Here is a 15,541-nt window from a genome sequence, read left to right as displayed (position 1 = left end):
GCGGCGCCGCCTGGACCAGGCAGCGGGTCCCCGCGCGCATGAATGTGTATTTCTGTAACATTCACGAATACCGAGGGCTCACTTTGCCAGGAGTCTTCTAAGCAGTTGACACATTTCAACTCATTTCTTTCTGGCGAAAACCTACCACCCCCATTTTACCGATGAGAAAACTGAGGCACGCAGTGGTTAAATGACTTGCATTGCAAAGCCAGGATTGGAACCCACACGGTGTGGTCCAGAGCCCATGGTCTGGCCCAGGTTCATTCACTTGCTCCTTCATTCAGTTCCGTGCTCATTCACTCACTCATTCTTTCATCCATTCCTGTGCTCATTCCTTCACTCCCTTGTTCACTTGCTCACACACTCATTCATGCAAGTATTTGTTCTTTTGCTCGCTCATTCATTCACTCATTCATATATTCACTCACTCACACGTGTTTATTCATTTGCTCGTTCATTCACTCACAATCCATTTACTCGTACAGCAGTCAAACATAGGACCTAGTCTTCTAGTATTTACACTGCCCAGGCAGTCGGCAATATGTATCGAATCAAGGCCCACGGTTAAGGGGCTCAGGGTCCACTGGGGAAGCAGGCAAATAAGTGTGGCTCTGGCTCTAACAGAGGAGATGGTGAGAACTCATGGGGCTACAAGTCTGTTGCTCTTAAGACCTTATTTCTCTCTCTCTCTCTTTAAACTTTTTAAAAAATTGAGGTAAAAGTCACATGACACAAAAGTACCATTTTAAAGTGTACAGCAACCATCACCTGTATTTAGTTCCAAGACATCTTCATCACTCCAAAGGGGAATCCACACCCATTGGGCTGTCACTCCCCATCCTCCCCTCCCCCCAGCGCCTGGCAGCCATTGACCTGCTTTCTGTTTGCGACCTTAGCTCTTGAAGTCACAGGTTGCACCTGAGCAAACCCAGCCTCCATTTCTGGGGGAGCAAAAGGAGAGCAGGCTTCTCAGGGGACACAGCCCTATATGTCATTTACCTGCAGTGAACGCACAGATCTAAAGTTTGAGTTTTGACAGATTTATACACCTGTCCATAAGCCAAGAAAGTTCCTGCCTGCCCCTTCTGAGGCAGCCCCCCCTCTCTCCCGGGGCAGCCACTCTTCCGATTTTTCACTGTAGATTATTGTGCCTCTTCTTGAACTTTACATGAATGGAATCATACAGTATATGCATTTGTGTCTGGCTTCTTAATCTCTGCACGAGGTCTTTGAGATTCATCCATGTTGATGGTGTATCAGAAGTTTGTTCCTTTTTTATTGTCCAGTAGTATTCTGTGATACAGATGCACCACAGTTTGTATATCTGAATGTTTGGGCTGTTTCTGGTCTTTCAATCCTGCATCTTGAGGGAAAACTCTGGCCCCGGGCTCCTTGCCTACCACCACCCACACCACCTTTGGGCAGGGAGGGGAGATGCATGCGTTCAGGCTCCCCAACTCTCCGGGAGAAGAAAGGCAGCAGAATTTCTGAGCAGTTAGGAGCAGAGGGTTGGGAGTCACACGGATCTCTACTCCACACCTGGCTCTCCACTTGCCAGCTATGTGGCCTTGGCCAGGTGACCGAACCCTCTCTGTGCCTCAGTTTCTTCATCTGTAAAGTGAGTTCGTGATAGCACCCACCTCGTGGGATTGTTGGGCAGGGGAACATGAGATGGTGTATGAAAGGGATGCAGCACAGCACCTGGCACATAGAAGGCGCTCAAGAAATAACAGCTGAGAAGTAAGAATCTCTGCCCGTTTGCATGGGGGCTGAAGCACATGCCTGAAATCCAGGCTTAGGAAGACCAAATTATGAAGAGCTACCCACCCTCCAAGCCGGGGCCTTACTTGGGCATTTTAATTGTGTTGCCCCCCACACTCTTCTCCATGGAAGATTTTGGTATTTCACCTCCAGGAAATGTAGGTTTCTAAAACCTCCTCTGGACCTCCTGTCACTCTTTTTTGGAGCTCTTTATTCCTATAGAGCAGGAAAACAATCAGGCCTCATTCACCTGCTCCCTCAGATAGCCCATGCCTCAGGGTAACAGCCGAGAAATCACAGCCACTCCATAATCAGTGCAAGTGGATTAGGATTTTTAAAAAATACAAATTGGAAGCAGCCTCTGATGACTTAATGAGACTGAACAAGCCTGTGAGGAGTCACAGACTCTTACCCTTGTTCATTTGTTCACTTAACAAGCCTTTATTGAGCCCCTCCAGCATCCCACGCCCCTTGGAGGGAAGGATAGGGCCCACTGGAACATCAGTGTCAGGTGGCAGGCATGAGCCTCAGTTTCCTTATCTGCCCGTAGTGCCTGCAATGAGCTGGTTGACAGGGAGCACCTAGCACAGGTGCCACGGGACGATGTTCACAATTACATACAGATGGGGAAATGAGATTAGAAGGAATGCTATCTCTCGGTGATGGGATCATAGGTGAATTTCACTTCTTTCTTCATACCTCTATGAGTTATCTTTTTTAATATATATGTAAAAAACCTTTTATAATCAGAAAGGGCAATAAAGTTATTTTTCTTTCTAAAGGTTATATGAGATAATGGAGAGGTTACTGACATGTGATCAAGGCTCAATAAATGTTTCCTTCCCAGGGAAAGAGGAGATTAACATTGGTTGCATCGGGGTAAAGGGGTTATGGGTGTTTTTTTTCTTTTTTCCCCCCAAGTTATCAACAATGATTTATAATCAGAAAAAAAAAGTTATAATACAAATAAGAAGAAAGCGAAACAGTCATGATTTTGTACGGTTTGAGCCTGGGTAATAGATACTCTGCTGTTGCTGGCACAACGTAAGAACCACAGAAATCCCACCATAAAGGGGGTCCCTCCCTCCCAGTTCCTGGAAGAACTGGGCTTCTGAGGGTGGTGTCCACAGTACCAAGTGGATAAATAAAAGGCAACTGATGTTAGTGTCATGCAAATTCCTCTGGCCTCCTTTTCCTCACTAGGAACAAGGGGGTAACATAGTTCCCTTAGAGAGTCTCAGCTGTGAAACTCCAGAATAGGGACCCCTTATCCCTCCCTCACCTCTCTCAGACCACACTGGATAGACACTCAACACAAAGCTAAAGCAGCATCTGGGTAAGGTGGTCAAGTTTAGGATGCCCAGTTACATTTGAATTTCAGAAAAATGATGAATAATTTCTTTAGTACAAGTATACCCCATGCAATATTTGTGACATAGTTATAAAAGAATTTGTTTTCTTTTTTTAATTTTTATTTTATATTGGAGTATAGTTGATTTACAATGTTGTGTTAGGTTCAGGTGTAAGGCAAAGTGATTCATTTATACATATATCCATTCTTTTTCAGATTCTTTTCCCATATAAGTTATTACAGAATATTGGGTAGAGAAGAATTTGTTGTTTATCTGAAATTCAAATGCAACATGGCATCCTATATTTTATCTGGCAACCCTCATCTGGGAAGTGTCCTCCCCATCTGGTGGGACAGGGGTGCACTGTATTTGCCCTGGAACTTGAGCCAAAATTAAGTCTCAGAAACAAAAAGAGATTCATAGGCCTTGCCTATTTCTCTCACCTGATGAAATTGTGCTTTCAGCCCAGCATTCCTCCTGCAGGGGGGTCCAGCTGCAGCAGAGAGCGCTGCTTCTCTGTGGCCAGACCCTGAGGTGCCCCCTCTTGTGACATTCAGTCTTTCCTCAAGATAGGGCAACTTAGCCCCTTTTAGATAAAGAATCCAGGGCTTGGAGAAGGGAAGTGACTTGCTTGTGAGTGGCAGAGCCAGGATTAGAACGCTTTAGTTCAGTGGTTCTCGGCCTTGGCTGCACATTGAGGTCACCTGGGGGGCTCTGAAAACCCCACTTCCCAGGTTATACCCAGACCAATTAGATCAGAACCTCAGGGAGGTGGGGGGGGGGCGGGGTTGGCTCCCAGGCATTCAGATTTCTTAAAGGCTCCTCGGGTGATCCCAGGGTGCAGCCAGGATTGTGATCACAGTAGCCCTCTTTGCATGGGTGCCTGTCCCTCCGCCCTGCCTGGTACCAAGCTGAGCTCTTCAGACCTCTCAGTTCAGGGCATGGTATCATCACACAAGCCCCTTCTCTTGTTTTGACTTTTCTGCTTCATCTCCAATCCCCACTCCCATTCACGCCTTCCCCTGCCCAGATAAGCATCAGTCTGATGTTTGGCAGCCCTTGGGCGTGTGTATATTTTAAAAATATGTAGAGCTGTTTTGTATGCATAGGTAGATGGTATTGTGCTAAGGATCTTATTCTATTTTTCTTTGTTCACTTGCCCCATTTTAAGATTTATCTGTATCTGTCTCTCTGCTTCCTTGTTCTCTAATGGCCTCCCGCTTTGATGGACACCTGGGTTGCCCCCATGCAAACTGCATTGCTGGATACATTCTCCCACAAGGCTGCCCTGTGGCTGCTAGTTTACTGTTCTCAGGGGCATCAACCAGGATGGGCTTACTGGGGCCTGGAGTGGTCCATCCTGAGAGCCTTGATTTCTCTGGATGCTCCTCTGGGCCAAAGACAAGTTACTTTCTGCTGATTTTAGTAGTTCTTGGACCCAGGAGAGGAAGGTTCAGCCAGGTCATGCACACCTCTCCCGGCTCCTTTTTCTCCAAGGAAGCCCTTTTCCAGAGCTCTGGAATGCAGGCCCCATGCTGTCCTGAGGCAGCCCTGTCCCACTTCCAGGCAGCTCAGGAGTGGTCAGTGTCATGGCCTCATTATCCTTCCTCTGCCAAGCGATAGAAGGCTGGTCAGACTGAACATGGAACGCCAGCCCAGGGCCATGGCATTGCAGGCTATGCTATCAGAAACCTTCGGTTGCAAGTGACAGAAACCAGTTCAATCTCACTCAAGCAAAAAAAAAAAAAAAAAAAGGGGGGGTTGGAATTAATGTCTCCTGTGACTGAAAATTCCAGGGAACAGCTCCCTGTTAGACTGGCTTGATGCAGAGGCCCAAGAAATAGCACCCAGAATATTGGCCTGCCTTTATTTCTTGCTCAGCTGTACTTTTTGTTGGTGTCATCCTCAATCAGGCTCTCCCTTTGGGTTGGGGGCAAGGCCACCAGCAGCTCCAGTCCCATGTCCCACGAACTTAACAACTCTAGCAGGAGAGCTGCTTTCCCACAAGGTCTAGCTAAAATCTCAAGATCTAACCTCGTTGATCTCCATGGCCAGAGGGATGGGATAGAGTGACTGGCCAAGTTAAGACTCCCTCCTCAAGGCAATGAGTGGAAATGGGGCAGGGGGAGTTCCCTCAAAAGAATAGTTGGGTGCTGAGACCAGAAGAAGCGGGGATTGGGTGCCAGATAGCCAGCAACAGTGGCTCTCCAGAGGCCTCATAAGGGAGTCATTAACCCCCCTTGAAAGACTTGAGCCCTTTCGTTAATTTATTGGACCTACTCTGTGCCAGGCACCACGCTGAGGGCTTTATCTGGGTGATGTCTTCTAGTCCTCACAGGAACCCTGTGAGATAGGAAATAGTATCATCCCCATCGGCAGGCCCAGCATGGATGGATAACTTGGCCAAGGTCACCTAACAGTTGGTGGTTCAGTATTTGTTCACTAGTATTATGAACAAACTGTTTGATAAAGACTTGAAGTTGTAGATTGAAATCAGAGCCTGCAGGTCTGAGTGCACCTCTCCATGCTGCAGATAAGGAAACAGAGGCCCAGAGAGGGGCAGGGATTTGCCTGAGGTCACCCAGCTGATCAGTGGCTGTGGTGGGCAAGGGGCTTTGGTCCAGGACCTGAGAGGTGCCTTGGCGTGGGACCTGTGAGCACCACATCAGGCAGGGAGGAGCGGCTTCAGCTGGCTTCATCCGGAGCCCCAGTGGGGAGCAGCAGAGGGTAATCGGCTTTTGCAGTTAATGTTTTCTTTACAAACAGCCCAGATCAGTGCCCAGCTCCCAGCCCCACAGTAAGGCATTTGCCTGGTAGGGTACCCCGAAGGCTTATCCTTTCCCAGTCAGGAGTGAGAGCTCCACTCTGTGGCCACGTCGTACGAGGGGCCCCTAAAGGCCCACTCTGTGCCGGGCGTGGCACCCGGCACGTGGTTATTCCTTCCACAGCCCTGCCATTAGTCCTCCCCATGGGCCTGTGAGGCAGGTGTGAAGCTCCCCAAATTGCAGAAGGAAGCTGAGGTCACAAACAGCACTGGCCAGGGACCAGCCGAGGTCTGTCTGCCCTGGTCCAGTCTTCTCTGGTTGGCAGCAGGGAGGCATCTGGAAAAGCCCGGGCTCAGTGCCCAACATCCTCACCTTCTCTTCTCCATCCCCAACACCCCTGCCTTTCTGCCTGCCCTCTTGTGGCCATGGTAGAAGGAGCTCTGCTCCTGTCCCCTCTGCCTGTTCAGGGACATTCTCCTGTCATTTGTCCCTCTCTCTAGCCTCTCTTTCCCTCTCCACAGAATCATCCCCATGAGCACACACAAGGGTTCTGGTAGCTCCCTTCTTTAAAAGAAACTGCCCTTGACAATCTCTTCCACGGGCTACTACCATTTCTCTGCTCTCCTTCAGAGAGAAACTTTCTCAAAGGTGTTGTCTATACCACCCCCTCCCATTTCCTTCTTCAGCTCATCCCAGTGAAAATTTCTTTAATATATATATATATATACATTTATTTATTTATTTATTTTATTTATTTATTTTTGGCTGCGTTGGGTCTTCGTTGCTGCGCACCAGCTTTCTCTAGTTGCGGCGAGCGGGGGCTACTCTTTGTTGCGGTGCGTGGGCTTCTCATTGGGTGGCTTCTCTTGTGGCAGAGCACAGGCTCTAGGCACGTGGGCTTCAGTAGTTGTGGCACATGGGCTCAGTAGTTGTGGCTCACGGGCTCTAGAGCACAGGCTCAGTAGTTGTGGCACACGGGCTTAGTTGCTCTGCGGCATGTGGGATCTTCCCAGACCAGGGCTCGAACCCATGTCCCCTGCATTGGCAGGTGGATTCTTAACCACTGTGCCACCGTGAAATTTTTTTCTGATTAAAAAAAATGTTTAATATGAAATCAAAAAGAAAACACAAATAGAAAGAAATCAATTCTCTTTAACATTATACAAAAAAGTATGAGTAGGCCCCAAAGGAAATGAAACATTATCACATTTGTTTACACCACCCTCTGGTTCTTCATATTATTTACTATTCAAACAACAGAAAGTATAGTTGGCAATTTAAGGACTGGGGAAGAGATATACCCAAAGCACATTTTCTACCATGTTTATTCTACACTGCATATAGCTGTGCTCCCAGAGACAGCTTCTTCTACCTCTGCACTGGCACAGGATTGCAGTTGTAGGTAAAATAGAACCCGCTCAGAAGCTGAGGGAGACAAGAAATGGTGGGTCCGTAGCCTGGTGAATCATCAATTCAAACAATGGGGCAGCTACCAGCTTGTAATTTTTAGGTTCTGCAAACAAGGCTTTCTCTTGAAGTTAAACCAAAAACAACTGCTTATATTCCTTAGGCTTTGTAATATGTGCAGGAATATATGGATACTGAGCAGTTTCAACATTTGGTCGCTACTAGTTACCCATGTAGTCATCAGTGACCCAGTCTGGCAGGACTCACCTTGATGCCCCAGTATCTCGGCCAGTGAGAGTTTTAGCCCTTCAACTTCATCTTCTCCTGGCTTAGGGCACCACCAGGTGCGTTGAAGAAAGTTGTTCCCAGCTGTGGCAGTAATACACGGGGTGGCCAGTGCTCGTGGACCATCAGAAACCTTTCTCACTCCAATTTTATCCAACTCCTCCCTAATGTGCTAAAACCTGGCTGCGATAGAGCCGTCCGCACCGCTTCGCTGGACTTCAGCCTGCAAGCTCACCCTTCAGCCTCGTGCTGCCAAATCCAGAGCTGTCGTCTCCATCCTCTCACCGGGCCTCTCCCTGCTGCCGCAGGACACCTCTCCCCGCCTCTCTGACCTGCTCGTGGCTCCGGGCCTCCAAAGCTCCTGCTTTTCCTCCCACCTCCTGAGCCTCTCCTCCTTGGCCCGCTTGCTGGCTTCTCCCCTGCCTGTCTCCATATGCTGAGAGCCCCAGGATTCTGTCCTAGGCCCTCTTCATTCTCTTTCCTTCTTACTTTTATTTTTTTTTAATAAATTTATTTATTTATGTGTTTTTATATTTGCCTGTGTTGGGTCTTCGTTGCTGCGCGTGGGCTTTCTCTAGCTGTTGCGAGCGGGGGCTACTCTTCGTTGTGGTGCGCAGACCTCCCATTGTTGTGGCTTCTCTTGTTGCAGAGCACGGGCTCCAGGCGCGTGGGCTTCAGGAGTTGTGGCATGTGAGCTCAGTAGTTGTGGCTCACGGGCTCTAGAGCGCAGGCTCAGTAGTTGTGGCGCACGGGCTTAGTTGCTCCGGGGCATGTGGGATCCTCCCGGACCAGGGCTCGAACCCGTGTTCCCTGCATTGGCAGGCGGATTCTTAACCACTGTGCCACCAGGGAAGCCCTCCTTCTTACCTTTAAATCATATAATACAACATGCATGTAGAAAAGTGCCTAAACAACTGTAGAATTTAACAAACAAATGAGGCAAGGCCATTTCTCTCATCTACCCTCTTTCTCCAGATGATAGGAGCCTGTCGCTGGGCCTTGAGTCCCATCTCTAAGCTGTTGGCTCCCAAATCCATATTCCCAGCCCTGACACCTCCCCTGAACTCCAGAGTTCCCTCCGCCTACTCACACCTCCTTCTGGCGTCCGAGAGGCTTCCCACATGGAACACGTTCACACAGCCATCCCTGTTGTCCGTGGATGGCACCACCCACGTGTTGCCTCAGCCAAAACCTCCGGGGTCATGCTGGACTCCTCTTTTCCTCCCCTGGCAATCATTCTGTCAGCGTGTCCTGTCACTTCTGCCTCCAGGACACGGCCCAAAGCAGTCCTTCTGAGACACTGAAGTGACTGATGGATGGTCCCCTCTGTCTCCAGTTCGTCCAGTCTTCATCTTCATCTTCACACACAGATGGTTTCTCTTGGGGCATAAACTCTGCTTTACTTCCAGGCCCAGACACAGTTGACCTGAGAGAGCCAGGGAAGAGAAAGAAAGGGAAGAACTGAGCTCCATCCCAGGCCAGAGGCAGGCCCTGGAGGTGGCCCAGGGAGAGTGGGAGGTCAGGGCGCCCATCCCAGCCATTCCAGCCTCCGCGCGCCTGGCCTCGGACTGCTGCTGCGTGATGGTGCTTGGTGGATGATCATGGGTGGGGGGGGGCACTTGTTGGACCCTTCCTCTCAGAGATATTAGGTCCCTGGGGACCACAACTCCACTTGGCCTGAGGCTGAGTCCCCATGCTGGGCAGCTGTAAGAGCTAAACAAGGACAGCTTGAATTTTGGAGGCAGCGTTGCTTGTCATAAGGAGCCCAGCCTTGGAGTTGCATAGCCTGAGATGGAATCCCATTTCTGTCACCACTGGCTGTGTGACTTTGAATAACTCACTTCATCTCTCAAAGCCTCGGTGTTTTCCCACTGTGAAATGTGCCCATTTTGCAGAGCCGCATGGGATAGTGGTAAGGATTGATAAGGGTAATGAATGCATGGAGTTGCTTCTGGTAGGTGCTCAAGTAAATGGTTGTGTATACTTTCATCAGGTCCAGGGAGTGGATTTGGAGACGAGTCACAGGTTAGAGCCAGGAAGTTTTGATAAGCTTCCTTGATGGCCTCTTGACGTGGCTGGATTTCTGCCTGTAGCCAGCTGGCTGATTCTCCATAGAGAAGCTTTGAGAGGTGGATTCTGAAGTGTCGGGCCTAGGTCAGCACTCGGCTATCTTGGGCCTGTCTCACTCAGGGACAATGCCTGATAGGGACAGAACTCCTTATATAAAGGAAGGAGACCCAAGCTTCTCCAAGGGGCTACTGTGTGCCAGGTCCCACGTTAAGTGCCGTCACATACTCTGTAACACCAGCCTCAAAAACATACCAAGCTTTCACCGCCTCAGAGACTTCACACATGCTGTGCCCTCTGCCTGAAATGCTTACACTCCACCTCCCAGCCACCACTCCCTCAGCCTTCGTGTCATAGCTCCGTGGTCAGAGACTGGGCTGTTCTGACCCACTCTCAGGCCCCACTTCTGACCAAGTCCCCCTTTGACACACACAGAGAATCCCAGTTCTATCACTTCCTAGCTGTGTGACTTGGAGTCACTCACCTTGCCTCTCGGAGTCTGAGTTCCCCACTGGAACGTGCCCGTCTTTCAGAGCATCGTGAGATGGCAGCTCTTGGTGGCACTCATCACAGTTTGGAAGAAGACTTAGTTTTCTGTCAGTTGCTTCATTAAAATCTGTCTCTCCCACTGGAATGAGAGCTCCATGGACCCAGAGGCCATGCCTGCTTGTTCTCCTCTTCAGCCAGTGCCCAGCACAGGGCTTGGCACATGGCAAGTGCGCTATACATTTTGTTAATAGATGTTTAAGGAATAATGATAATTACCATGTTTTGAGCACTTTGTACCATGCTCTGTGCTAGACCATCGGTCCCCAACCTTTTTGGCACCAGGGACTGGTTTCGTGGAAGACAGTTTTTCCATGGACTGGGTGGTGGGGGGATGGTTTCCGGATGATTCAAGTGCATTGATTGATTATGGTCTCTGTGCAGTCAGACCTCTCTGCTAATGATAATGTGTATTTGCAGCCGCTCCCCAGTGCTAACATCACTGCCTCGGCTCTACCTCAGATCTTCAGACATTAGATTCTCAGTAAGGAGCGCACAACCTAGATCCCTCGCATGCGCAGTTCACAGTAGGGTTCACGCTCCTATGAGAATCTAATGCTGCCGCTGATTTGACAGGAGGCGGAGCTGATTTGACAGGATGTGAGCGATGAGGAGCGGCTGTACATACAGATGAAGCTTCGCTGGCTTGCCCGCTGCTCACCTCCTGCTGTGCTGCCTGGTTCCTAACAGGCCATGGGGACTGATAGCGCGTCCGTGGCCCAGGGGTTGGGACCCCTGTGCCAGACTCTTTATAAAAGCATCTAATTTAATCTCTATAACAACATGGGTGGGAGTGGGGGGGGGGCAGGTATCATCATTATTCCATTTTTAAAAAAATTTTTGCATTTTATTTTTTTATACAGCAGGTTCTTATTAGTTATCCACTTTATACACGTCAGTGTATACATGTCAATCCCAATCTCCCAGTTCATCCCACCACCACCACCGCCTCCACCACTTCCCCCCCTTGGTGTCCATATGTTTGTTCTCTACATCTGTGTCTCAATTTCTGCCCTGCAAACCAGTTCATGTGTACCATTTTTCTAGGTTCCACATATATGTGTTAATATACGATATTTAAGCGGAGGAAGCTGAGACTTCAAGAGGTAAAGTGACTTACCTAAAGTCACATAGCCAAGAAGGGCTGAAGCCAAGACTCGAACCTAAGTACCCATCTCCAAGCCATGCTCTCAGTTAGGATGCTATACTGAAGGACAGGCTCTTATGTGGAGCTGTTAGGGGCCAAGCCATGCTCTCAATTAGGATGCTATACTGAAGGACAGGCTCTTATGTGGAGCTGTTAGGGGCCAGGAGGAAGAGCTTTGGGGGTGGGGGACAGAAGCAGAGTGTGTTGGCAAGAGCAGAGGCCCAGGGCAAGCCACGGCCAGTGCCTTCAGGCTTGGCCTCACTGGATGACTGTAGTAGGGCAGCGAGCCCTGGGAAAATGCATTACGCCAAGAGGCTCCCAGAAACATCCACTTGTCTAAAATGCCTTTTCAAAAAAAGTGCTTGTTTTAGTCTACTTTTATTCATGTTTTTTTTCTGATTACAAAATCAATGCATGTTCATTAGCGAAAAATGAGAAAATCTGAAAACCATAAAGAAGCAAATTTCCACCCAGAGATAACCACCCTCGAATTTCTATGTATTTCCTTCCTATATCTTTCATCTGTATCCCATGCATACATTTCCCACATAATTAGAATCAAATCGTATATTCGGTTCTGTATCCTCTGTTGTTCATTTAATATTATATCACAGGCATTTTCCCCCCATTGTTAAATATTAATTGAAAACTTGATTTTTCAAAATATTGGGGTTTTTGATGATAAAACTTTGCAGTGTATATGTTTACTGTAGAAAAGTTGGAAAATACAGAAAAATCTGAAGAAAATCCCTCATAACCTCACCTACCTGAGAGATAATGACCATTAACATTTTGTTGTATGTCTTTCTAGAACTTGATTTCCTATGCACATATAGTATTATAGACAGATACAGACACATGCACACATATATACTTTTTAAAAGGACCAAACCGAAATCCTACTTCTTCCCTCAGGTTGTGGGGAAGCATCCTCTAATGCAAGACAAACTCAAATGTCCACAGATCCCAAGCAAGTAGTTGAGATGGGTGAAGGGGCCAGCTCAGGGCCATGGGGAAGGAAAGCAAACAACCTCAGCAAAAGGGCAAGCTGTAACCCATTGATGACAGGCAAGAATTCAGGTCCTGTGTCACTAGACCTGATTTTCCAAGAGAGGCTATAAATCCCGTGTAAAGTGAATCTCCTGACTCTTAAGTACTGGCCACAAGTTCAAAAAATATTTTGAAAGACCAAGGGGTGATTTATTCAACAAACCAATGGAAGGGGAAAAAAGAAGAGGCAACCATGGCTTAAAAGAGGCCAGTGACAATGAGTGGGTTTTATTTGGATCTTCATTCAAACAAACTGGGAAAAAAGCATATTCTCACACACAATATGACAAGAAGTCTTTAAATTTTAGAGAGACATACTGAAATTTTTTGAGATAAAATGGCATGTCTAGGATTTGCTTCAAAATAATATAGGAGGGAGACCTGATGGGGGCGTCAGTGAAACAAGATTGGCCATGAATGTTAATTGTTGAATCTGGGTAAACAGCATTCATTATACTATTTGTATATGTTTGGTTATTTTTAAATAAAAAGTTAAAAAAAGGAAAAAAAACCCCAAACACTAGTAGGCCAACCAGACAGGTCTGTAAGCCAGCATCAGAACTTGGATGGCCAGTTTGCAAACTCTGCCCTGTATGGAGCGGGGGTGGGGAGTAACATATGAGCCTCTCACCAGGGGTTAGGGCATTTTTTTTGCAAAACCATGTTTGTTATTATGATTTAATTTTATATTTGGAAAACTGAAGAGGAAGAAATATTTTTCCCCCATGATATAAATTACAGAATGGTAACAAAATCTTAGCTAGAGTGGTTTGGTTTAAAAAGTCTGAGTAACACTTTTTCTTGCTTCCTTTACTTGCTTTGGTTAACAAGAATATTCTGATCACAAAAACAACTTCAAAATACTTTCTTTCCCTGATATCTTTGTTATTCAGAGAAGCAGTCAGTCTCTGCTAGAGACCTCATTCGTTTATTCATCCAGTAAACTACATAATAATGAAGGCTATCTGCCAAGCACTCTGCTAAGCCCTGAAACTTGGTGGTGAACAGACTGTCACAGACACTGCCCTCCAGGGACTCACATTCTAGTTAGGGACGGTCCACAAGTAATCTCTTGATACCAAAGTATGAAGGCCTGTATTACCCGGATGACAAACACTATTTTTATTTGCTTTTTTACTTAATATAGATCGAGAGCATTTTTTCATGTTACTAAAAATTATTCAAAAATATTTTCATGACTGTGACTTTTAAAAAATGCCCCCTTAGTTTCCTGTCCTATACAATGAGGCCATTTCTTGCAGAAACCTTACACATTCAAAGGTGGAGTGGCACCCAGGTACGGTGCTCCCTGCTGCAGACACAGCAGTGAGGAGGACAGGCCCATGCCCCGCCTTCTTTCAGAGGCAGCATGGAACCAGACAGCCCCGGGTTCGAGTCCTGACTTTGCCACTTAGTTGCCGTGCAACCTTGGTCGTGCTCCCTAGCCCCTTTGTGCCTCAGCTCCCTTCTTTACCAAATGGTGGGTGATAACAGGTGATAACAGACCTCACAGGTTGTATGAGGACTAAATGAGAACCTGTGAAAAGGAGCTTAAAATAATAACCTGGCACACATTAAGGCCACAAACCCAAGGGTTTGCTCTTTCCCTTGGAGCTTATGTTCTAGTTGGGGAAGCAGACAATAATGATTTTTAAATGCCCTTTAAATATGTGTATGTGTAGCTGATTCACTTTGTTATGAAGCAGAAACGAACACACCAATTAAAAGAAAAAAAAATCTTCAAAAGTATGAAAACCTCTGAGGGGGGCGGGAGGAAGGAAGAAGGGGGAAAGAAAAAAAAAGGAAGACGAGAAGGCAGAAAAGAGGGAGAGGAAAGGATGGAGGGATGGGAGTAAGAGAAGGAGGGAGGAAAAAGGGAGGAAGGGCCTCATCTGCCCGTCCCAAAGATAAGAATAGTCAAGTGCTCTCGGGACGATGCTTGATCCAATTCTGTGCACCTGGGGATCTTAAATAACGTCACGAAGGAATCAGAAAAAGAAAGGGAGGGCCCAGGTGGGGGTGGGGGTGGGGGCGCGGGGAGGGCAAGGCGGGGGCTCCTGGCCGGCTGCGCCCTCACTGCCCTTCTTCTGCCCTCCCCGCGCAGAGAGCGGGTTCGCCGACACGCTGACGCCCGCGCGCCTCGGCCAGGCCCGCTTCAGCGCCTGCCTGCCGCCCAGCAGCCACGACGCGGCTAACTTCGACAACAACGAGCTCGAAAACAACCAGGTGGTGGCCAAGCTGGGCCACCTGGCGCTGGGCCGCGCCCCGGGCCCGCCGCTCGCCGACCACGCGGCCGCAGCCATCCCGTGCGGGCCCCGCGAGCGCCCGCGGCCCTCGTCGTCGCCGGCGCTGCTAGAAGCCGACCTGCGCTTCCACGCGACGCGCGGGCCCGACGTGAGCCTGTCGCTCGACCGCAAGGTGGCCTGCGCGCCGCGGCCCGACGGCGGTCGCACGCTTGTCTTCTCCGAGCGCCCGCTGCGGCCCGGCGAGAGCCTCTTCGTGGAGGTGGGCCGCCCGGGGCTGGCGGCGCCCAGCGCGCTGGCCTTCGGCATCACGTCATGCGACCCGGGCGGGCTCCGCGCCGCCGAGCTGCCCACCGACCCCTACGCGCTGCTCGACCGCAAAGAGTACTGGGTGGTGGCGCGCGCCGGGCCCGTGCCGAGCGGGGGCGACGCGCTCAGCTTCACTTTGCGGCCCGGCGGCGACGTGCTCCTGGGCGTCAACGGGCGCCCGCGCGACCGCCTGCTGTGCGTGGACACCACGCAGGCGCTCTGGGCTTTCTTCGCCGTGAGCGGCGGCGCCGCAGGCCAGCTGCGCCTCCTCGGTGAGTCCCCCGACCGCGCGTATGCGGGGCTCGCCCCGGGAATCCTGGCGCCACTGGATAGGTAGCCGGAGCCGCTGCTGAAGCCCAGCCGGTGGTCCCCCAAAATTGAGCGCGCATCAGAACCACCTGGCCTCCACCTAGAGTTTCCCATTCAGTGGGGGTGGGTCCTGAGAAGATGCGTTTCTAACCAGTGCCCCGGGGATGCCTTTGTCGCAGCTCCCTGGACCACACTTTGTCCACACCAACCCAAGTACCCGCTGGTGTCAGGGCCTGGCAGGTAAATTGTCGGTGCAATTTTTATTTCCATTATTATGATTTATTATAAATATTTTTTACA

The 15,541-nt window shown here is 49.1% G+C and overlaps 1 protein-coding gene across 3 annotated transcripts in view; it reads left to right on the top strand.

Annotated features, from left to right (window-relative positions):
* NEURL1B (neuralized E3 ubiquitin protein ligase 1B) overlaps positions 1-15,541 on the top strand; it is a 40,573-nt gene that overhangs the window by 17,871 nt on the left and 7,161 nt on the right. For 2 of the 3 annotated variants that reach the window (XM_082456474.1, XM_082456476.1), the window contains exon 3: positions 14,485-15,204. The exons of the other annotated variant lie outside the window; for it this stretch is intronic. In XM_082456474.1, the coding sequence (XP_082312600.1) occupies positions 14,485-15,204 (720 nt within the window). The remainder of the gene's footprint in view (positions 1-14,484; positions 15,205-15,541) is intronic. 3 annotated transcript variants of the gene reach the window in all.

The sequence above is a fragment of the Balaenoptera physalus genome (assembly GCF_965194825.1).
Source record: "Balaenoptera physalus genome assembly, chromosome: 3".
NCBI classification, from domain to species: Eukaryota; Metazoa; Chordata; class Mammalia; order Artiodactyla; family Balaenopteridae; genus Balaenoptera; species Balaenoptera physalus.
The sequence above is the reverse complement of the archived record's forward strand: the minus strand, read 5'-3'. Positions and strand labels throughout refer to the sequence as shown.